We start from the raw sequence: 25,572 nt of genomic DNA on the forward strand, positions 1-25,572 counted from the left end.
TCAATTTACTAGTTTTCTTACTTAAATTGATTAGCGTGTGTGAGCACGTGTCCGTAATGAGATATATACATATGTTAAAAAGAAACCAACCATATAAATATTCAGAAGGAGGAGATGGAAAGTGATTATACACTTTGTCCTTCTTTTTGAAATTTATACATTAGTTAATTGAAATATTCAAACAATAGAAGGGTTAGTGATAAAATTAGTTTGAAAGGTTAGTCAATTAGTCGATCGTCATTTTCGTTCCTCAATTTTTTAATCAAATTAATCGCTTAAACATTTATTTATTCAAATTAGTCCTTTAGTAGCATTTGGTAGACAAATACAAATAGAGACAAAAACACAGAGATTAAGAGACAGAAATTGAAATTAAAATAAATTTTAATATTATGTTTGGTGTAAAATGAGAGACAAAAATTAAAATAAGAATAAAAGTCTAATTTAATTTGCACAAAGGATAAAACTAGAATTAATTAATTATAAAATGAGAGTATTTTAGGTATAAAATATTATTAAAATTTCAGTCTTTATCTCTATAAATTTTAGTTCCATATATCCCTACTTTTTAGAGGCACTGAAATACTAAAATTTTGGAGATAGGGACAGAAAGTTTAGTAGTACCAGTCTTTAAACCAACAAATATGATACTGAGTCTCAGTCTCTTAGTCTCTGTCTCTCAGTATCTCAAAACAAACGATACCTTAGAGATTTAACATTAATCTCATTTGTTCTTATGTCAAATACTTAACAACTTCCATTAACGTTTTTTGCATGTATTGTTGAGTAAATACCCATAGTAGTCCCTGAGATTCACGCAATAACTCATAGTATAGTAATCCCTAAGATCCTGATTTTTTTTATTGTAGTCCTCCAGATAGAGCTCCGATCACTCAAACTAGTCCCTGGCCATATTTCAGGTGATGACTCATCACCGGAGCACTGACATGGCCTCGGATTGCCACGTGAGACGTGTCCAAAACGACGTCGTTTTGGGTTTGGCGCCCTTGAAAGCCAAAAATGACGCCGTATAGGTGTTACTTGTTATGAAAAACAGTTTTCTCCCCCAACACAAACACTTCGTCTCTTATTCTTCCACCTTCTGACTTCTTCTTCATCTCCCCATCAATGGCATAGCCGTAGGGTTGTATTTGCTGGGTTTACAAAAATTTTAGAGAAGAAGTCATCTGATCAGAAGTTGTTATCGCTCTTCCCTTCCCTTCCTTCACCACAAACACGAGGTTCTGACGTTGTGATCGGACTCAAGGTAACCTTCTTTTTTTTTTTACTTTGCATTTTGAATACAGTGTTGGTTGATGATAGCATTGGTCAGTGTAGTTGAGGTTCTAGAGTTTTGGTGGTATTGTAGTGTCTAGAGTTTGAATCTTGGCTGGGGTTTGTCGGGTTGCTGTAATACCCGAATGAAACAGGGATGAAACAGGGAGATGTATGGAGGTTTGAAAAAGTATGTTTTATTGTGGTGATTATTTTTCCTTTTTAATGCATGAGTAGGCTTTCAAATTCTCCCTGTATATTGTAAAAATTTTAAATTTCTTACAGATGGAGGAGAAGTTGGACATCATGTTTCATCATGGGGGGTGACTTCAAAAAAAAATACAGAAGGGATTATGATATATTCTCCGGACAACAAGGCCTGTTTAGGTGATCTAGACACTGATACTCTAGATGTCTTCTACATACGGAACTACCATAAGGAGCTTGGGTACAATGACATAAAACAGTGCTGGTGGCATGTTCCTGGAAAAGGCTTGGATAATGGGTTGAGAAATATAAATAGTGACAAAGAGATAAGAGAGATGGTGAATTGTGCTAGGACAAATGAGGGATTGATTGATATATATTTCGAGCATACAGTGTCAGTGCCGGAGGTGTTAGAGGGAGATAACACAGTTGTGTACTTGGATGATCATGGTGGAGAGGGGGTGTAATGCAGGTACAGATACTGATGTGAGTCCCCCACTTACACAGACTCATGCACTCATAGTTGCTCCTATCCCTAAGGTTGTACCCAATACTTCTTGCAAATTCAGTCCCAAAAAGAATAAAACATCTCCACGGCAATCACAACCATCACACTCTAAAACTGCTAATCCTTCCAAGACAACCAAACCTCTCAAGAAGACTAACTTCCCAAAAGCCACCAAGCCCACCAAGCCCACCAAACCCACCAAGCTCACCAAGCTCACCAAGCTCACCAAGCCCACCAAAATCAGCCAGTCCACGAAGCCCAATCAGAACACTAAATCAGATAAGAGCAACAAGAAGAAACTGTCCAAGAGACCAAGTATTTTCAGGAGACCCTGTACACAGTCTGCTGCTAGAGGATTTAGTAGCAAGGTGTTTAACAATGAAGTTTTCTTTGATGTATCTTCTGACTCCTTTGACAGTGAAGAGGATAGCATGTTTAAGCCAGGTCCGGATAAGGGTAGTTCCTCTGATTCTGAGGCTACAGGGAATGATCCTAAAACTGGGAGTAGGATTAGGAGAAACATGACACATTCAGCGGTGGGTAAGAGAAATATTAATCCACTAGGTAAAGAGAAGGAGAAGATATTACATGAAGACGATGGTTTGGTGGAGGAGGTGAGCGACGCTGAAGTTGACCTTGGGTTTGTGGGTTGTGTTCTTGAAGGGGTAGAGGATGGACTAGACCCAGGGTGTTGACTCAGATGGCACCAATTCTTGGCACTCGGAGGAGATAAAGACGCCTCCAAACTCAGAAGATGAGTTGGAGGAAGGAAATGAATCTGAAGAGGCAAGTCCGCTATTTAGGGAGGGTGCAAGGTTTAGAGAGCTGCACCTTGAGGTAGGCATGAAGTTTGGAACTAAATGGAAATTTAGAGAAGCTGTGAGAGAATATACAATCCAAGAGGGTAGAAGCATAAAGATAGTGAAAAATGATAACATAAGGTGCAGGACAGTGTGTAAGGTCAAAGAGTGCCCATGGGTGGCTTATGCATCAAGAGACCATGAAGACACCTGTTGGCAAATTAAGACATTCAATGATGACCACACTTGTCCAAGAGAGGACAAGAATAGGGCTGCCAACAGGAATTGGGTATGCAGCAAGCTTGTGAAGAAAGTGAGAAAGTATCCAAATTTTAAACACTACGAAACTACAACTTACTTCAAGACACGGTTTGACTTGACACTGAATAAAAATTCAATATCCAGGGCATTAATGGATGCAAGAAGTGTAGTGTATGGGGATGAGAAAGAGCAATATAAGATGGTTAGGGATTATGGTATGACGCTGTTGACGACTAATCCCGGTTCCACTGTACAAATATGCACCACCCCCCAACCAGATGGTGAAGTTACCTTTGATAGAATGTATATATGCTTAAGTGGCTGCAAAAACGGGTTTAAGGCTGGTTGCCGTCCTTTGATAGGTCTGGATGGTGCTTTCCTGAAGACACGGTTTGGTGGCCAGATTTTGTCAGCCGTGGGGTTAGATGCAAATCATCATATCTATGTCATAGCCTAGGCTATTGTCAGAGTAGAGAATACAGAGACATGGAGATGGTTTCTTGAGTTACTTCATCAGGACTTGGGGCATTATAAAGATTATGACTGGTGCTTCATATCGGATATGCAAAATGTGTGATTTTATTTGATTGTCTTGCTTTGATTTTATTTAATCTTATATTAAGAATTGTGTTGTTATGCTTATTGTGAAGAATTGTGTTTTCATTGGATTTTGATGGTTAGTTTTTATGGAAAGAATTTTGATGTTATACTTATCTGAATTAATTGTGAGATCATTGGATATTGATGTTTAGTTATTAGGGAAAGAATTCTGCTGTTATGCTTACTTGAAGAATTATGCTTCCATTCGAGTATGTTGGTTAGTTATTTTGGAAAGAATTTTGCGGTTACTCCTATCTGCATTAATTGTGAGATGATTGGATATTGATGGTTAGTTATTAGGGAAACCATTGTGCTGTTATTATTACTTGAAGAATTGTGCTTTCATTATGCTTGTATGCATTATATGGAGAACTTGTAATTATTGGTTGTCTAATTAATCTGGATGTCCTATTAAGCATGTTATATACTTCCTGGATCATTATGTGCACGTTAGATAAACGTTAGGGACTTGTATGGGTCACGACCTTCAATTGTAGGGACTATTATGAGAATAGTAATCAAATGTTAGGGACTATTATGTATCACGATTATAAAGTCAGGGACCATTATCTGTGTATAATATTTACTAAATCTAGCAGGGACTGATATCAGCAGTGAAAGCGGTGATGCCTAATGTGCATCACCGTTTCTACGTCTGGCATTTATGGAAAATTTTAACAAGAATTGGAAGGACTTACAGCTAAGGGTACTTCTGTGGGAATGTGCAAGGGCAACAACATACTAAGAATTCAGGGATGGAATGGAGAAGATCAAAAGGTTAAATGAGGATGCTTGGGCATACTTAGAGAAGTGGCTGATGGATGCTTGGACCAGAAGCTTATTCAGCCATAAGCCGAAGTTGGATAGCATCTGTAACAACGCCTGCGAAGTGTTCAATGCTAAGATCAAGGATGCACGAGCCAAACCCATCATAACATTGCTGGAGGAGGTAAGGATGTTTGTTATGCGTACCATAGCGAAAAATAAGGTAAAGCTGCAGAATCACACTGGGAAGCTCACACCTGTTATAAAGAGCAGGCTGGAAAAGGTTAGGAAAGAATCCAAGCATTGGAAGCCAATTTGGACTGGGGATAACAGATACGAAAAATTTGAGGTGCACGGACATCCAACTAACCATGTTGTGGACATAGGAAAAAGATTGTGCACATGCCAATTTTGGATGCTAACGGGTAAGTTAATTGTCTTTATGCATTTTACTTTCTTCAACCATAACTATTATCATGGTTCATGTCACTGTTTGGCACCTGCAGGTATTCCGTGTGTGCACGCTTGTGCTGCCCTCTCTCGTGTGAATAAGCAGCCAGAAGACTTCTGTCACAGATGGCTGACCATGGACTCATACAGGGAAACTTATAACCACCACATTAATCCAATTTCGGGTCAACCAATGTGGGAAAAAGCAGAGGACTGTAACAGGCCACATGCCCCTAAAATCAAGACAAAACCTGGAAAACTAAAGATGAAGAGGAGGATGGATGCGGACGAGAAGAGTGGTTTTGGAACTAAGAAGCCTAAAGTTGACCCAAAACTCTCGGGCAACACTGCAGACGGTGTACACCTAAAGAGACAGCTGGGTGCCTTTACATGAAGTTACTGTGGTGAAAAGGGGCATACGAAGAGAGGCTGCAAAAAGAAGAGAGATGATGATGCTGCTACTGCTGCTGCTGCTGCAGCAGCCGCTGCCGCTGCCGCCAAGGTGGCTGAGAAGAAGAAAAATGATGAAGTACATCATTTGCCTGAGCAGCCTGTTCAGCAGCCCCAAGACGATTCTGGCCAAGCAGATTTGGAAAGCAATCCCCAGGAGATCAACTTAACTCAGCCTTTTGCTTCTGAGCAAGAGGATTCTGAAAAGGTAACTAAAATATTACATTTGAGTATGTTATTATTTCCATGCATAAATAATACTTAATGCCACTTGTTTCTCCTATAGGATCCTGAATCGAAAAGACCTTCGAAGCTGTCACCAAGAAGACGATCCTCTCTGCCACCAACCGCACCAACAATGAATCCTTTGCAGGGTGCATCTTCAGCAACATCTTCAAAGTTTTCCAACTTGATGCAGTTCATCCCAACGCCAGGATTTAAGCCCCCAAGAAAGAAGAATTGAATACTTTAGATATATATACTTAGGAGTTTCTGTTTTGTTTTGTGTTATTAGTCTTTTCCATCATATAATGACTTGATGGTGAACTGTGATCCAAAGGCCTTTTTGGTATGCCTTGGCCTTGCTTTTGATGAAACTACAGATAGCAGCATAATAGTTTCTAGGCTGCCTTTTACAGTCAACTTTTGTTGTTTTTTGATAAACAATGGAATTTATGTTAATATACTATGCTATGTGGTTTACCATTCAAGAAGCAGTTTCTTTATTTTTTTTATAAACAATGGAATTTATCTTAACAACAATTTCATAGTTAACAACACTTTTCATTCCATCAAGAAGCAGATTTTTACAACTGTTGATAACAAGGAACCCAAAACCACCAATTCATTCATCATTTACAATACAGAATCACCAACAACACTGTCAATACACACACAACTAACACTAACAACTGGGTAATAACTTTTGCATCTGGACATCCTCCTCCAACCTTCGAAGCCTCCAATCAAAGTTGATCTTCACTTCATCACCACACAATTCTGACTTTTCAACCTGTTCCTTATTCACAGAATCTGTCCACACAAAAAATCCGCACCATCTCTTCCTACTTGTCTGTAACAAATAAAGGATCAAAGTTTAGAGAGGAACAACACAAGAACAGTCAGGGGAGGAGAATCATAACAACACAAGAATAGTCAGGGGAGGAGAATCACAGCAACACAAGTAATTATTCTAAGCTACATTATAATTGGGGCAGCCATAGAACAGTTTATTCGGATTCGAATCTGTGCCAGACCATCTGAGAACTGGCCTACAGCCACAACCGCACCATTCTGGCGGGGCCGATCTTCTACTCTTCATTTGCGTTCTAGTCCGGTTCCAGCTAGATGGAGAACGAACAGAGCTTCCACCTGCAGTGCTACCTCCACCCATCATCGACATGAGTAACAGCCCCGGATGAGAGTGTATGAACAGGAAGAAGTGTATGAAAGAAGAAGAAGAAGAGGTGAACAAGACGAAGAGGAGAGGTGTATGAGAATTTGGGAATTTAGGGTTACATATACTAGGAGGGACCAATCTGGGTAAAAATTAGAATTTAGCCAGCTCAGCTAGTCGTTGGGAGCCCTCCAACGTGGCAATCCGAGGCCACGTCAGTGCTCCGGTGATGAGTTATCACCTGAAATATGGTCAGGGACTAGTTTGAGTGCTCGGAACTCTATCTGGAGGACTACAATAGAAAAATCGGGATCTTAGAGATTACTATGAGTAATTGCGTGAATCTCGGGGACTACTATGGGTATTGACAAATCAACAACGATAAAACGACGTCGTTTTATAGTATTAAGGGAATATTATAGCAAAACTGTGCCGTTTTTCTTTTCCACTCTCTCAAAACGCATGAAACATCACAATAATAAGAGAGAATGCCACAGAGCTCGGATCATCGGAAGGGATGATGAGAAAGCCATAATCGGTGATACTATGCAAAGTGCGACTGCGCTCATTCTTCACGGTTTAGGGTACCAATGCTAAGCTATGGTTGACATGGTGACCACTAACCAGCGACATTAGTGACATGACAATAGGGAGCAACAACAACGCTAATTACACAGAGAGTCAGAAAGACTCACTCAGTAATGCGACCCAGAAACCCGACAACTCAACCACACCACCAATCCACCAGCAACACTCACAAACGTCATCCCACACAAATTAAATAAACGACAGTAATTTTGGTCGAATTTTAGAGTTCAAAAGCAGAGAAAAGTGAGAGAATAAGAAAGATTGAGAAAAGTAAAAATGGAGCCATAGAGCTTGAAAATGAAGGCAAGACTGTAGATTATTGTAAATCATAAAAGTGAGAAAGATTGAGAGATTAAAAATTTATTTTGGTCATTAAAATTGCAAAAAATATCATTGCAAAAGATATCTATTTTGGATAAAATCATTAAATTTTAAAAATAAAAAAACTTTTTTTTAAATTATAATTGTAAAAACTTATATCAAATCTAATCTATAAAATTCTTTTCAAAAGTATATATTATTAACGTTATAGTGTTTTTATTGCGTTTTAAAATATTTTAGAGTTATTTTAATCGTTAACAAATTTAGGAAAACATTTCTCATCGATTGAATAATTTAGGAGATTTATTGCTTTACTCATACATTTATTTTTCATTCTATATGTTGATCACTATTGCACAATAATGAATACAAAATTTATGCTCCTCTTGACGTTATATATTTGAAATTGAGTTCACATTTACGAGAAATTGTATTTATACCCGTCTTTGATATACTACAAGTATACATTTTTTTTTAGGGTAAAGTATTAAATTGGTCCCTTAGGTTTGGGCATAATTCTGTTTTAGTCCTTAAGATTTAAAGTGTTCTATTTGAATCCAAAAAAGTTTCATTTAACATCAATTTAGTCCCACAGTGAGGTCAAAATTAAATAATTAACAAAATGTCCTACATAACAACAGTTCAAGAACAAAATCGATAATCTGGAGAACAAGTACAAGCTCCAGAGGCACAAAATCAACCATTGATGCATCAATACATTTATTTATCATTTTCTTTAGTTTTATAGAAAATATTTCATTTATATTATAAAAAAATAATAAATAAATGTATTGATGTATCAATGGTTGATTTTATGCCTCTGGAGCTTGTACTTGTTCTCCAAATTATCGATTTTGTTCTTGTACTGTTGTTATGTAGGACATTTTGTTAATTATTTAATTTTGACCTCACTGTAGGACTAAATTGATGCTAAATGAAACTTTTTTGGATTCAAATAGAACACTTTAAACTTTAAGGACCAAAACAGAATTACGCCCAAACTTAGGGACCAATTTAGTACTTTACCCTTTTTTTTAATTGATTTTCTCTATTTTTTTTAAAATAATTATTTGATAAAATGTGATTTTTTATTATTTAACATTTTTTATATATTTTTTTATTTCATTTAAAGAATATAAGAAGAAAAATCACACTTTATCAAATAATTAAAAAAATTAAGAAAATTTATGTTATGAATTTTTTTTTTCATTTTTTATTCATCACTACACAAAAGTGGGATATAATTGCATATAATATTCTATACATTTTTTCTTTGTTTTTTATATATTTTCTGTTAAATAATCAATAAAGATCTAGCTAATAATAAATTAATAAGTATTCTTAAACTGGAAAATGGATCCTTTCAATTTTTTTTAACAACTGAGGGAGTAAAGTGTGATCTCTCACCATTAATTTTATAAGTGGAACTAAAAATAAATATAAAAGAGAGAATAATGAAGGGTTAGAGATCATACTTTACATTGTCAATTTTTTTTTAACATCCCCTTAAACTGTATTTGATATTAATTATTATTAATTAATAATTATTTAAATTTTATTTAAAAATAAATAAAATTAATAATTTATTAATTATAGTTTTTTAAAGTTATATATATATATATATAGGTAAAGTATAGGTAGACAATGAAGATATTAAACAATGTGAATTCGAATGTTCATTTTATTAGGTGTGCAGATGGTTATTTTAATATTAAGATTTAAATGGATAATTTGGAAGTGTAGTATGTTTTCATTTAATTGGTAGTTGTTCATATTATTCAAAAAAATTATTCTATTCAATTTTTTTCTAAAATAAAAGATAAATTATTCTTTCATGACATATCTTATTATTATTAGATAAAATAAGTTGACTTATCGTGATTAAATTTTTAATCTAATCTAAATTTTGCTAACCTAATCAAATAATTATGATATAACTTTTTTTTATAAATTATAAAAATTACTAGAAAAGTTCTATTTTATAATTTTTTATTTTTTTAAATTACACATCTATTAATTAATTTTAACCACAAAATAAAAAATTTATTAAAAAACAAATACGAAAAATCGAAGAGACATAAAATTTAAATTTTCTAAAACATTTTTTTAATAATGCTCTCTTAGAACAATGAAAAATATTTTTGAAAAAAATTTAAGAAAGCAAGAAAGAGAAAATTTTGAAAATTTTAAATTTTTGGTGCCTCTTGAAATTTTTAGTTTTTTTTTTTTTATTTTGAGATTTTTTATTTTGTGATTAAAATTAATTAATAAAATATATAATTTAAAAAAAATAAAAAATTATAAAAATAAACTTTTTTTATTAATTTTTTTAATTTAAAAAAATTAGATCATAATTAATTGTTTAAATTAAAAAATTTATGTTAAATTAAAAATTAAAATTAACTATAATAAGTTAATTTATTTTATTTTATTTAATAATAATAAGTCATAATACAAGGGATAAATTTACTTTTTAATTTATCCTTTAATTTATCATAAAAAGCAATTTTTTAAAAAATTTGTTAGCATTTAATTATTAAAAAAAATTTGAATAATTTCACACCATTAAATTTAATCTTACATCATTAAAAATATTATTGATAACTAATTGATAGTTATAAAACATAAAAATTGCTAACCCTAGCACTTCATATATATATATATATATATATATATATATATATATATATATATATAATATTTGGTCTTTGCCTGATACTTAGACAACTGCCCCTTTGTTTTTTCAATTTCGTGCATCCTTTGGTTTCATCCGCCATGAACAACAACTATACATATGAAACGGAAGATGAAGAAGACGAAGACCAAGAATCACTGGAAGACGAAGAAGAATAATCTCTGGAAGACAAAGAAGAGGATGAATTTAATCTCACACTATTAAAAATATTATTAATGGCCAATTGACGGTTACAAAACACAAAAGTTGTTCAACCTACACTTCTCATTTATATATATATATATATATATATATATATGGTGAATTTTACTCTATCCTTTCTATAATAACATGTAATTTACTCTCTGTGACATGTCATCTTTTAATTGGTTGCTATGTTAACTATGGTTAAACTATTAGTAATTAAATTATAGTCTAAAGTGGGTGATTATGTAATTTATTAAAAATTCAATCTTTAATTTTTTTCAAATCAAGCTTCCATACACCTAATCCTCTGTATCTCCTTCTCCATCTCCGTTTGTCCTTCTGTCTCCTCTCTCCGCCGCCATGGATCCATACTTTTATCACTACCGTCGCCCAAATTCTTCCCCAAATCAAGCTCCCACACAATGAACCCTAATCTTCTGTATCTCCTTCCTCCATCTCCGTTTGTCCTTCTGTCTCCTCTCTCCGCCGCCATGGATTCCTACTTTCATCACTCCCATCGCCTAAATACGTACATTCCTCTTCCTCCGCGTATAACCACCACCATCTCCGTCAGGTTCCCAACCACGTTCTTGTGAACCCTACCGCATTCAATTTCAACCTTCTCGTTTTTTTACCCGCCAATCCACTCTTTGTTCCTCAGGTTCCTGTTCTTTTAAATAGAGATTAAAATTATACAGATGTCCTACATAAAATTATTTGATTATACATCTGTTTTAAATATATCTATATAAATTAAATTAGATAAATTTAATTTATTAATAAGATAAAATATCTAAATAAATCGAATTAGGCCATTTCAATTTATTAAAACAAGTGAAAAATTATATTTGCACTAAATTCTTTAATAAATCTAATCAATCCAATTCAATTTATTATTATAGAAAATACATGATAAATTAAATCAGTTCATAAACTCGATTTACTATAATACATAACACGAAATAAGTATTATTGTATAAGTATCTGAAGAATAATTATTAATTTAAAATTTTAGATGACCAATTTTAGAAAATAATATTTAGTAAAACTGTTATTAAAATTTTATTTTTTATTATTATTTTAGTAATTTTTATTATTCCGAAATGGGATTTGGCAAAGCATATACAGGAGGTTATGAATTGGAATTGGAGAGTCTCTATTCTTTTAATTCAGAGGACTGCAAATAGTGTTGCAGATTGTATGGCTAAAGCAGCTGCTTCTGTCGAGGACATTCACTCGAATTGGAGCCAACCATGGAGTGAGCTTCAACATCTAATAGATTTAGATATGACCCTAGCCAATTAATTTAGTTTTGTCTGTTTTTTTTCTTTTTTTTCTATTTAGTCACAAAAAAAAAAAAAGATATATTTGTCTCTTTATAAAAAGATTTGATTTTTCTTCTTAAATATTATAAAAAGATTTGGTCCTTCTTAATAATTTTAATATTAAAGGTCCTTTTTAATAATTAAATCTTCCTAACGGTCCTTTACAATAATTTTCCCTTTTTTATTTTATTTTAATTCTGTTAAAACAAGTTATAAATTTTAATTTTAGTTTATAATTTTTAGGATAAATAAAACGCTAAGATTAATTTTATAAATTAACTTAGTGAAACATATTTAAGATTTAAATTAAATTTTGAAAGGCAACATTTTTAAATTGAAGTTTAAACGGTTTGCCACATGTGCAAAGAGTAACTTAAATTTGAATATTGTTAAACGCCATCAGATAAAAATTCATAACAAATTCCACATGTGTAGTCGAATTAATTTAAAATTGAAAGAAAAAAATTTAACTTAAACCTCCTATTTTTTAGATAGTACCTTTTCAAATTTCAAACGAAATGGAAACATTATAAATAACTGTTACAAGAGTCACTACTGTAGTTAAGATATTAACTCTTATTGAGTTAAATTAACTCAAACTAAAACTAAGCATCCAATTAAAACATGCCATATCACGAAGGATAATTTACATGTTAAAATAGAGAGAGTTGGATAGAACTCACCTATATATATATATATATATATATTTGGTCTTTGCATACTCAGACAACTGCCCTTTTGTTTTTTCAATTTCTTGCATCCTTTGGTTCCATCCGCCATGAACAACAACCACACATATGAAACGGAAGATGAAGAAGACGAAGACGAAGAATCACTGGAAGACGAAGAAGATGATGAATCACTGGAAGACGAAAAAGACGATGAATCACTGGAAGATGAAGAAGAAGAATCTCTAGAAGAAGAACCTCTGGAAGGGGAAGAAGATGAAGAATCACTGGAAGACGAAGAAGATGATGAATCACTGGAAGACGAAGAAGAAGAATCTCTGGAAGACGAAAAAGACGATGAATCACTGGAAGATGAAGAAGAAGAACCTCTCGAAGAGGAAGAAGACGAAGAATCACTGGAAGATGAAGAAGAAGAATCTCTGAAAGACGAAGAAGACGATGAATCACTGGAAGATGAAGAAGAAGAATCTCTAGAAGAAGAACCTCTCGAAGACGAAGAAGACGATGAATCACTGGAAGGCGAAGAAGACCATGAATCACTGGAAGACGAAGAAGAAGAATCTCTAGAAGAATGCACCACATCACGAAAGAGAAGCCGCTTCACTACTTTGACCAAGTCAAACATCAAGAAGCTCCGAAAAACTAAAATCAATGAGGTATCATCTAATCTTTCGATCACAAAATCCGAGGCGTGCCTATTGCTAATCCACCATGGTTGGAGCGCCACGAAGGTCGACGAGGCCTGGTTGGACGACGAAGAAAGAGTTCGGAAACTTGTTGGATTGCTCAAACACAACTCCGGAGAGATCATAACAACCCAAACTTGTGAGATATGTTTTGATAATACGGTTTGGTTGGAGAAGAAGTTGAAATCCGCCAAGTGCGGCCACGCATACTGCGTCGATTGTTGGAAGCGCTACATCAATGAGAAGATCAAAGAAGGTCGTCATGAGTGCCTCAAACCCATGAGATGCCCTCATCCATCTTGTGAGGCTTCTTTGGAGATTAACATGATTCGCCGATTCGCTAGCCAGCAAAACAGGAAGATGTACGATCGTTTCTTGTTACGATCTTATGTCGAAACAAGAAAGAATATAAAATGGTGTCCAAGGGCTGATTGCGATCTTGCTGTTCGTTACAAATCAGATGGAAATTATGTTAACAAATATGTTGAAGTAAGTTGCAGGAATGGGCATAAGTTTTGCTGGGGATGCGGCGAAGATGCTCATAGACCCGTGAGTTGTGAAATGATGGCTAAGAAGAACCAAGAAAGTGGTGATTCTAAGAGCTTGCGTTGGATCTCTACTTTCACCAAGAAATGCCCTAGTTGTAAGCAACCCATTGAGAGGAACGGGGGTTGCATGCACGTAACATGCACTGTTTGCAGCTACCAATTTTGCTGGCTATGTCTTTCTGATTGGTTTCTGTGTTCCGCCCGTTGCAACCGTTTCTAGGTTCTATCATGTCTAACTCTCTGCACTTTAGTTTTTAGTCAAATGCTTGTTATCAAGTTGACTTTTGTTTAATATGAGATGAGGTGAAATAAGATGCAGACATTTTTATGTTGGAATCATCAGAAAATGCTTCTATTCTGTCCCTCGAGTTGGTTTAACTAAGTGGATAATAGCTTAATTTAGTAAAGTTTTTTGGAGAGTAGTTTATGTATAAATAATTTGTTTTATATTTGTTAAATTAAAAGTTCATGTATTTATAGATACAGTTTTTAAAAGTATCCAAATAAAAATATTTAAAATTTATTGGTACTGATCAAAATTAAAAAATTTAATATAATTTTATTTAATAATAAGTATTTAAAATTATTTTTATTAATTATTAATAAAAAAATAATTATTTTTTATTATATATATGTCTATTATTATGATTTTTTTATTTTTAAAATTTATTTTATCAAATACAATTATAATACTTATACTTGTCAAAAATTATTTTTAGTTTGATCTTTTATTTGACTAAAGAGAATTATTACTATTTTTAAAAACCTAACTTTTAAAAAATAGTTTTCATAAGTTACTCTCAACAAATAAAAATTTTACCCTACCAAACCAAGCTATATATGACACTTTTTAATTTGCATATGGATGCATGATTGGTGTTGGACTCTAATATGGTAAAGGAATGTGCTTCATAATTTTGTGGTATCAGTGGAGCCACAACTCGGATCCTGCGAGTTTCATTCACCACACGTCCGAGTTGCGTTTCACCAAACACACAGTCCGATTTGATGCAGCCTGGACACGCGTCGCGCAGGAGCTTCTCCCCGAACGGTGTCATTATTTTCACATTCCACTCTCAACTTCACTCCCACCTTCTTCTTCCTTTATGCGTTTTTGAGGGGAGCTTTGCATGGTGGAGGAAAAAAAATCATGCCAAAAAAATATAAAATTAAAGATGTTGATCGATTTGAGTTTCATATTATTCATTATCTCAGTCATTCTAATTATGTAAGTTTTTTTTTGAATTTTTTAAATTTTTTATGTTTATAATTATTAGTTAGAAATGTAATTTAAGAATATAAATAGAATGATTATTAGTATTTTTCAATATTTGTTAGATTTTTCTAAAATTCTTTTACTAATTTTTAATTATAAATATTATTATTAGAAAATTTATTATTATTATTCTTGTTAGTTTTTGAATTTTAAAATGTAAACAGAATGATAAGGTCTTTTTATAAAGAATGTAATCTTGATTTTAATTTTTTATTATTTTTTAGTATAATTATGTTTGAAAAGAACGTTAATTTTTTTTAAATTCTTTTAAAAATATTAACTATAACTGTTATGGATGAAGTTAAATGTTATTGTTATTGTGAGAAATTGTTAGTACTGAATGATTAGTAGGATTATTTTTATTAAAGCACGTTAGGTTTTATTATGAGAATATTTAAATTTTTTTAATTGTAATAAACATTATTAGCAAGTTAATTGTTATTACCGTTGTTAGAAAATGAATGATGGCATACACTGATTATTAATATTTTTTATAATTGAGAAAAAATGTTTAAATGATAGTAAATGAGTAATTAATATTAGATATTATTCTAGATGTTGTAATATTGTTGAGAATTTTGATTAGGAATATATGTATTAATAATTATTTTTATTAGTAGTTAGTTATGAATAATTTTAAGAATTAATAATTAATTTTAGAAGTTAGAATAATTAGTTTTATAAGGATTCAGTAAAATGATTTATGATAGTAAGTTAGTAATTATTAATGAGTTGACTAGTAATTTGTTATGTTTTTTTTGTAGAAATTAAGAATATTGACATGTGACCACCCAGTTCCTCCGGATCGGTACAACGATAGGGTGGAGGAGCATTTACGACTTACCGGTTTTTATCATGTATCTCAGATTGGGGTAGTGCAGTGTCAGAAAGCATTGATGAATGCTCTAATCGAACGTTGGCACCCAGACACACATACGTTTTACCTTCCTATTGGTGAATGTGCCGTGATTCTTGAAGATGTGGCTCTAATTCTTGGTCTTCCGACGGATGGTCTTTCAGTCACAGGGATGACAATGAGTAGTTTTGAAGCCTTGGAGGCAGAGTATTTGCTTCAATTTGGAGTTGCACCGTGTAAGTCGGACTGTAGAGGTAGCTGCATAAAATTGACCTGGCTGCGGGATCTAAAAGAAAATTTAGAGTTGACTGATGAAATCAGTATACAGAGGTATGTGAGGTGCCACATTATGTTGCTGATCGGGACGATCTTGTTTGGGGATAAGTCTGGGGCAGGTGTGCACTGGAAATTTCTACCCTTATTTCGTGATTTTGTCAGTATTGGATAGTATGGCTGGGGATCGGCATGCCTAGTACACCTCTACAGGGCATTATGCAGGGCATCTCATTTTAACTATAAGAAAATAGATGGTCCACTAACACTTCTATTCGGTTGGGCTTGGATCCGACTGCCATATCTATCGCCGCTTCTTAGGGAACTCTGCAGTTTTCCGCTAGCAAACAGGTAATATTATGTTACAATGTACTCGTATCTTGATATTTAAGATTCAGTTGAGCTAATTGAATATATCATATTAGGTGGCGTAACTGGGAGCGTGGTGACCGACGATATAGATATCTGAATCTAGCTCACTTTAGGAAGGCCTTTAATGAACTTTAGGAAGACCAGGTGTGTTTTAATTAAAGAAGTATTAGTTTCGGGTTTAGGGTCTGGGACAAAATTATGAAGCATTGTTATTGTTATTGGTATTGTGGGTTGTAATAATGAGTTTCCTTTATTTTTCCCAGTTTGTGTGGGTTGCTTATGCTGTGGATCGCGTGGATCCGAACATAATTCCTGCTGAAATCTACATGCAGTGTCTGGAACGCTACAGTTCCATTGGTGTCATTTGAATGTATCGAGTGGCATGCTACCAATAGGTTTAGGCGACATTTCGGTTTCGTTCAGGGAGTACCTAATCAGGAGCGGAATCTGGACAAGGCGCATGGAGAAGTCCTGACGGGTCCTAAGAATCTTAACTGGGCCACGGCACCGAGTCATTCAATTTGGGTGATGCATTGGACAAACAGGTATAACTACGTTCTTTCTGAGTTCCCATGCCTTCACAACATCCATTGGATAGTTACATGTACTGGTACCGATCAAAATTTGGGGACCGCTTGAACTTGTCGAATCTTGTGGGTCAAGAGAATGATGAAGGTAATCAGGATATGGATGAGGGTAATCTGGATACCGATGAGGGTAGTTAGGATATGGATGATGACAATGAAGAACAGGAGCCACATTCGCCGCATATATCACCTCCAAATCCGCTTCCACAAGAACAACCTCAGTCCTCAAGCCAGTATGTACCTCAGACACAATTCACCCATCATTTCCAATACATCAATAATATTGGGGTATGTCACAGTTTGAAACAGGAGAAGGAGGTTCTTTTAGACCCATACCATCCCGAGTGACAACATGTTGACACAGGTTACTAAGGAAAAAGTGTCATGCATCAGAAGTCTCTCCATCCACAATAGCAAACGCAATTGGGACGATATTATTGTTGCTATCCTGTGAAACTGCCACTAGTAGACAACCCTTATACTTTCCGTACAAGTGAGTCCCATCCACCTGGACAATTGGCTTACAATGTCTGAATGCCCTAATACAGGAGTAATAACTCCAAAATACTCGATGCAGTACCCGAATATCACCCACAAGTCATCGCCTTGATATGCAGGCATATTCTCAAAATGGACAACAGCTGATGGCTCCTTATGACACATGGCCTCAAACCATATAGGCAACGGTTCGTACGATACTTTCCAACCTCCAAATATTTTTTTCTACTGCCCTTTGCTTAGCCAACCATGCTTTCCGATAACTAACGGTGTAGTTGAACTTCGATTGCACTTCTGCTATAACCGATTTTACCTTTAAGGAGGGGTCAGCCTCAACCAATGGCTTTATTACTTCTGCAATTGTGATAGAATCCAGCTTCGAATGATCCTGTGAAATGGTGGCTCTGGTACAGGTGTGACTACCATTATACCTCCTTATAACCCAACAGTACTTCCTGCTGATCAAGCTAACCCTGATAAGCCTATCACACCCTGACCCATACTGTATACAATTGGCATAAAATGTTAACGGCTCAGACTCATATACCCGGTAGTCTATGCTTTGTCGTATGGTATACTCTTTTATCGCCTTAATAACAGCTTCCCTGGAACTGAACTCCATACCAACGGCAAATTCACCATCTGCGACAATAGGAATTTCTGCTGGGACAACCACCATAGGAAAAATTAAATTAATACACAGATATTTCAAAATCGATAATAAAGGTAAATCAATATTCACTGCATCTAGTATGATATAAATCCAAACCTTACATCATGTTATTCCAGAACAATAAACAAAATAAGAACATCAGCATCAGATGTAAAAACTGGACCGGACCGGCCGATTTGACTGTCAAACCCAATGAACCGGACCCTAACCGGTCCGATTCATTAGATTTGAACCGTACAAGGCATCGAACCAGTGTGAATGATAATTACAAACTCACGTAATTTTTAATAATCATATTGTAGAGAATTTTATTATTATTTTCTAATAAATACTTGTAGTATATAATAGTAAAAAAATAAAATATTTATTGTTCATGTTCCATATTGGTTTAAAATAACTTGATATTTTTAAAATGTTAGTAAACACATGCATTTTGAAGTTTCTTATTTAACATTCATACTATTTTTTATTTTTTATTTACATAGAACCGGGTCAACCGGTTCAACTACTTACCCAGCGATTAAACCAGTGACCCAGTCACCTGAACCGTTCGAGCACCGGTTTGATCATGACAACTATGACATCAACGCATGATTAAATAATGGTAAATAAATACTAATTTATTCATAACTAAATCAATAACTAACTAAAAAAAACTAATACGACGAATTACGTACCTGCAGTCATATATTCCGGAAACTCCGGAACATGCATGGCTTCCAAGTCCAAAACTCGCATGAATGATGGCTCCTCAAACGGCACTTCGTTTGCGAGTGCATTTGCCACCTTTGTCACATCTGGAGCCATAGTTCTGTCACCTTGTTCTTCATCTTCATCTAGACCAACAAATTCGTAGTTGCTTTCGAACTCTTCTTCACTGTCACTATTATAATCTTCCGTAGAATATTCCGGTCGGCCTTAGATTGTTCAAACTCAACATACAACTCGATGAACAAGATCTGAGCCCGGTTTTCAATATACATTAAAAATATCTCTTGCATGCTCGCTTCGTCCGTCACATATTTAGTTTGATACTAGACGAATCCACCAAACATCGGTATGGGATATCTGTATAGAATACAGGATATTTTTCTTGCCCTCTCAGAATCAATCTTTTCACAGATCACACATTTGAGCTCCTCAAATGAGATGATAAAAGGAATAACAACATCTAGCGGATTTTCACAAATAAATTTTACTCCTTCAGACGTTTGTAACAAAATCTGACCAAAATAATACACTTTTAGTAACACTCTGTCACTCATTTCTCTCAATCACCAAAAAGAAGCATAACTTTAGCTACTAGATTTTCAGGTTCAAAACAAGCAATGAAGAAACCAGAAAGAAGAAACAGAAGAAGCAGCCGTTCAAGAAGCGGAAGAAGACGCAAGTAAGCTACCACCAGTTCACTTCACACTTTTATATAGGCCTCTTTAATCAACTCGCACCCTACGACTAGGTTAACCTGATTTAAAAAAAAAATATTAAGAAATGAAATCGAACCATGCGATTTCATCTACCAGTTCATATAAAAAATTGCCAAGCTCACGCAAAAAGGAGGGTTCGACTTCAATCTTCTCAAATTCAAATTCTCAGCATGGAACTCGGACCATGCGATTTGATGTGCTATTTCATATTAAAAAACCAAGCTTAAGCAACACGGAGGGTCCGATTTCAACCTTCCGAAATTTTAAATTCTTTTACCATACAAATCGGACCGTGCGATTTGTTTTGCAAAAATTTAAAACTAAAGAACTCGCAGGTCCTAATTCTTCTACCTCACACTGCCAAAAAACTGTCCCACATATATGTCTAGTCCCTCATAAATTCATATCTAAGAATAGCACACATATGCCTTTCATTTCCATAAAATTGAGCCTATATATGATAGAAATGATTGAATGCTGCAAGGCTAATTATTTTTATTTTTTAAAAATTAAAATATTCTTATTATATTCTATATAATGTTTTCAAGTAAAAAAAAAAAAAAAAAAAAACAAACACCGACTTTAACGAGGGTTCAAACCATCATGAAATATTTTTAAATTAAAATATATTTCAATGCTGGCAATTTAATTGCACAACATTTGAATCCTTTAAAATTTTAAAATACTCTGTCTAAAAACTTACTATAAGTTTATAAATAATTAAAAATTAAATGGCGAATACATAAATGATGGATCATATAGATGCATGGCGTGTCAGGTCACTCAACCACTCATAGTAGGGAATGTAAATCTCCTTTAAATCACCCGCGAAGCCGTTGCAGGATAAGTAAGAGAGAGAAAATCTAGAGAGAGAAACCTCGAAGCTTCTTTCAATGGCGACTCTGCGTTTCACTGACTGCTCCAACCTCACCTCCACCTTCTTCAGGCCTTCCTTACCCTCTCTCTCCGCCGCAAAGTCTCGCCATTCCCAAAACCCTCAGAATCGGAACACCAGCACCAGCAGCTGCACCTTCGTTCCCAGAGCGTCTCTTCAGCCGCACCAGGACGATCAATTCTCTCTCTCCCGGAGACGCTTCATCGCCGACACTGCCGCCGTCTCGCTCTCGATTCCTCAGCTCGTTGGATTTGAACAGGCTGCGAGGTCGGAGGAAGCGCTGTCGGAGTGGGAGAGAGTTTACCTCCCTATCGATCCCGGTGTCGTGCTCCTTGACATTGCGTTTGTTCCCGATGATCCCAACCACGGTATCTTACTATCTATATCTTCAACTTTTCTTTCATTTCTTTGCGCTTGCTGTATTAGAAAATGGTAGTTAGTTAGTTAAGTCTGTTATACTTGTTATTAGTTTGTTACGAGTTAGTTACTCACAGCTGTCACATGAGTGTATGAAGGATCGGCTCTAGCCTAGTTCATTTTGCTTCTATATGCTGAATTGATGTAATTGAGTTCAAATTTGAGGTCGAGGCAGAGGTTGGCCCTGTTTGGGAGTTGGTGGAGTGAGTGGGAGTGAACTTGGATTTCAATGTGAGCTAGGATTAAATTCACTTTTCACTCTGTAATATTTTCTTTATTTGAGTGGGTCGATTTCTAACCAAATTTATAGATATTCATTTTGTATGTATTTTTATCTATTGGTTTAAATGGGAGAAAAAAAAATGAATAATTGAGATCCTAATATCTTCAGCTTCCGGATGAGCTTCTTTTTCTTTATTTCTTTATTTATTTATTTTTTTAAAGGTTAATCTGTTTATGTTTTACTTTGGAATTGTTATGGCTTGAGGTTTTTGTTTTAATTGTGTTGGGTGTAAAATGGTGTTGGTTGATAGGTTTCCTTTTGGGGACTAGGCAAACCATTATGGAGACAAAAGATGGTGGAAACACTTGGGCTCCCCGTTCGATACCCTCTGCAGAGGATGAAGATTTTAACTATAGATTTAATTCCATCAGCTTCAAAGGGAAGGAAGGGTGGATAGTTGGAAAGCCTGCAATTCTATTATATACTTCTGATGCTGGAGAAAGTTGGGAAAGGATACCACTTAGTGCTCAACTTCCAGGGGATATGGTATGTCTTGTTTGGTCAGTGCTATAAAATATTGCAGTCGTAGGAAGTAAGCTTTCCCTTTTATGATGAACATAGCAGCAAAGGGAAAATGAGGCCAAAGAAAATATGTCACCTTTTCTTTAAAAGGACCAACTAAAGCATACTCTTTTGAGAAGTTTTTGGTTGTTGGTTGCATATTAATATTTCAAATATATAAATAATGAATCTGTATATGTGTGTATGCATATTCAGTATGACCTGTACCCTGTCAAATATTGAATTGTTTTCTCACTCTTTTGTATGGTCTGAATATTGTTTCTTGTTTTGAAATAATATCTTCAGGTATATATAAAGGCAACCGGTGAAAAGAGTGCAGAGATGGTGACTGACGAAGGTGCAATCTACGTTACATCAAACAGAGGCTACAATTGGAAGGCTGCTGTTCAGGAAACGGTGTCAGCTACTCTTAATCGGTGTGTTTCTGATACGTTACTCGCATATTGCACAGATAATATTGAAATATTAAGTTCTAAAATATATGTTATATGCTTCAAAAATTCATTCATTGTTTCATCTTTTACATTTTATGTATATGTTGCAATTTCATCTGCCCTTTTCATTTGTATGGGTCATTTAGTCAAGACATTTATCTATCTATGTTGCTTCTTCAGAACAGTCTCTAGTGGTATTAGTGGTGCAAGTTATTACACCGGGACGTTCAATACTGTCAATCGCTCTCCAGATGGGAGGTATGTTGCAGTCTCAAGTCGTGGCAACTTCTATCTAACATGGGAACCTGGTCAGGTGGGCTTTTACTTTGTGATGACATTGTTCTTTCACTTCTACTTGCCTGCTACCATGCTGTGGCATTTTTGTGATGTTAATGGTTATTTTTCTCTGATTTTCAGCCATTCTGGCAGCCACATAATAGAGCAGTTGCCAGAAGAATCCAGAACATGGGATGGAGAGCTGATGGTGGTCTGTGGCTTCTTGTTCGTGGTGGTGGCCTTTATCTCAGCAAGGGCACAGGGGTGAGTAATTCTGAGAGTCAAATACTATGATATCGATATTAAGAGTAACAGTCTTCTATTTTTTCACTCCTTTCCATGTCACTCTGTCCTCTTTGCAAATCTGGTTGTATAGGATTTTAGAACAAGAAAACATATATAAGATATTTCATTGTTTCAGTTGACCGAAGAATTTGAGGAGGTTCCCGTTCAAAGCCGAGGTTTTGGCATTCTTGATGTGGGGTATCGATCACAGGTGAAGTTTTCATGCATTCAGAGTTTTTGTTAGCTACCCAGATCTTGCATGCAACAATTTTATACGACCATTGCCTCTTCAGTTATTGTGATCCTCTTCAATTATTATTATTGTCCTTTTTTATTATTTTTTTAAGTTATGAAAGAAGAGAGTAATGAAACCTTAAGCCCTTTTTAAAAAAATGTTTATGAATCATGCATACAGGAGGAGGCTTGGGCAGCAGGTGGAAGTGGTATTCTGTTGAGAACTACTAATGGTGGCAAGTCATGGATCCGTGACAAAGCTGCTGACAACATTGCTGCAAATTTATACTCAGTGAAGTAAGTTTAATTAATTCTACACCATCCTCACCTTTAAACAATCATATTTATTTAATATTGTATCCTACAACTTCAAGCAACAAATTTACTTGGAGGCTGGAGCTTTCTTATCAACAGTTAACTGTCAACTTAAAACCTATATCTGTTAAGTTGTGTAAATTGAATAGGATGAAAAAATTTCAGATGAAATAAAATATATACGAGTTAGGATAATTAGTCAACACTGTTTGATAACAATTTTCAGTAAAATTTTGTTGTAAACTGCCTACTTGCTGCAGGTTCCTTGATGACAAGAAGGGGTTTGTATTGGGGAATGATGGAGTCTTGCTTCGCTACCTTGGATGAAGCTGCAACTCAACATGGTAATATTTGATCTTTTTCTGTTTCTGGAACTTGACATAAGCTATAGCCAACATCTTTCAATTTGGATTTAGATCCTCTTTTCACCTGCCAAGGTCATGTTCTCATTTTCACCAGGGATTGTTCATCGTGTTAACTTTTGGTATCACTTATGTTCAAAATGAACATAACATGGTCATGTTCATATGTTCACCATTGTTTCGAACCCTTCTAGTATCCGCTCATCTAACCACCTGTCTAACTGTATAGGTTTATAATTATTTTGAGACTGAGAATTAGAAGCTACATAATATCTATTCATCCCGCCACCACCACATTTATCTGGTTTATGGGTTGGAGATTTATATCCCTTGTTATTGCTTGTAAGATTTGCCAATTTCCTCAAGCATAGGATAACTAGAGTTTGATTTTCTAACTTACATGTGGAAATGTTGTAGGTTTGTCAACTGGATTGCAATTTTGTAGCTGATTACATATCCATGCTTAGTATTCATTATCTGTGGATAGAGCTTTGGGATCAAATCGACTCCCTGGTGTTGTGCCGAAAAATTTGAGGAGATATAGAAGGAAACAAACATCACAACTTGTGAAGAAAGCTGTATTATGTAATCTGAAATTGTAATTGCCATGTATGTAACTTTCACATTGAAATGCAATTTTATGCTGCGTTGTTGTACTCAAGCAGAATGCATGTTCCAATGGAATAGGTTATGCTAGTGGACATTGAAGTTGTGCATATTAACATCAACGAATAATCTTCCCTATAATATAATTACTAGAGATTACTCCTTCCTCAAAATAAAATAGGCACTTTTCTTTCATTTTTTAATTCATTCTTGAGGAGGGAGTTAGGGAGTACATATATGTTCTCTGAGATTTGCTGCATTAATCCTTCTTTTTTTCTTCTCATGATATGAAATATATAATCGTTTTATTTAATTCTTTTGGTGCTATTACCCGTGCTGCATGCACAAATTCGATCCCATTAAGTTTAACTAAATAATGAAAAAACGAAACGAAGTCGAACAAATTTAAAAGTAAGATAGAAGACTTTAAAACATGAATACAAGATATAGAATTGGTGGATATAGAACTGAATCACCGTAAATTAAACCAAGGTCAATCATGCAGTTGATTTAATAGAATGTTGGTGAGTTTGGTTTTATTGTTATCTTTGAGAGCACTTAGTTAGAAAGGACTAATAGAAAATGTTGGTGAATTTGGTTTTATTGTTATCTTTGAGAGCACTTAGTTAGAAAGGAATGACAGAGTCTTTAGGAGTCAAAAAATACTTAAAAAGGAATGACAAAGTCTTTAGTAGAAGTCAAGAAATAGGTGTTGCAGAAATAGTCAACAGATCGATTAGGAATTACAAAAAGTGGAGTGATATTTGATCTTTTGGAGTGTTGATGTCTTGATGGTATTGTCGAAAATGATTAGAAATTAGTTTATTTTATCTGTTTAATGTTTTTTTATTGATGCTTCACCTTGTTGTGTTGAGTTTTTTGTTAAAAAAAAAAATACTATGCATTTCAGTTCTGTTTTTTTTTTTTTCCAAAAGCATACTTGCATAAATTAAAATAAAAATGATAACAGATTTTTGTTTTATTTTCGTAGTTCATCATTTATTTTTATTATTATTTTTTGTTGTGTCTGAAAGCATAATTATTCATTTTGATATATCAGACTGTTACCATATTTATTTACCTATTGTTCTATAAACTTTTAATAAAAAAATGTAGAAAATAAATCATTCTTAATCAGCTAATTTTAAATAAATATAATTAATAATAATTAATTTTATATTTTAAAAATAAAAATTAAATAATTATTAATTAATAATAATTAATTATAAAA

The 25,572-nt window shown here is 34.4% G+C and overlaps 1 protein-coding gene and 1 pseudogene across 1 annotated transcript; both read left to right on the forward strand.

The window, feature by feature from the left end:
* The first annotated feature begins 1,560 nt into the window (after nucleotides 1-1,560).
* LOC148569802 (uncharacterized) lies at nucleotides 1,561-3,638 on the forward strand (annotated as a pseudogene).
* Nucleotides 3,639-20,445: 16,807 nt separating this feature from the next.
* Nucleotides 20,446-24,519, forward strand: HCF136 (photosystem II stability/assembly factor, chloroplast (HCF136)). The gene is made up of 9 exons (XM_016331283.3): nucleotides 20,446-20,975; nucleotides 21,558-21,793; nucleotides 22,115-22,245; nucleotides 22,444-22,576; nucleotides 22,681-22,803; nucleotides 22,961-23,035; nucleotides 23,240-23,355; nucleotides 23,634-23,717; nucleotides 24,153-24,519. The coding sequence occupies exons 1-8, from the start codon at nucleotides 20,606-20,608 to the stop codon at nucleotides 23,698-23,700; spliced, it is 1,251 nt and encodes a 416-aa protein (XP_016186769.1). The 5' UTR covers nucleotides 20,446-20,605; the 3' UTR covers nucleotides 23,701-23,717; nucleotides 24,153-24,519.
* The last annotated feature ends 1,053 nt before the right edge of the window (nucleotides 24,520-25,572 follow it).

This window comes from Arachis ipaensis, chromosome B3, assembly GCF_059453495.1.
Source record: "Arachis ipaensis isolate K30076 ecotype BB chromosome B3, ASM5945349v1, whole genome shotgun sequence".
Lineage (NCBI taxonomy): Eukaryota > Viridiplantae > Streptophyta > Magnoliopsida > Fabales > Fabaceae > Arachis > Arachis ipaensis.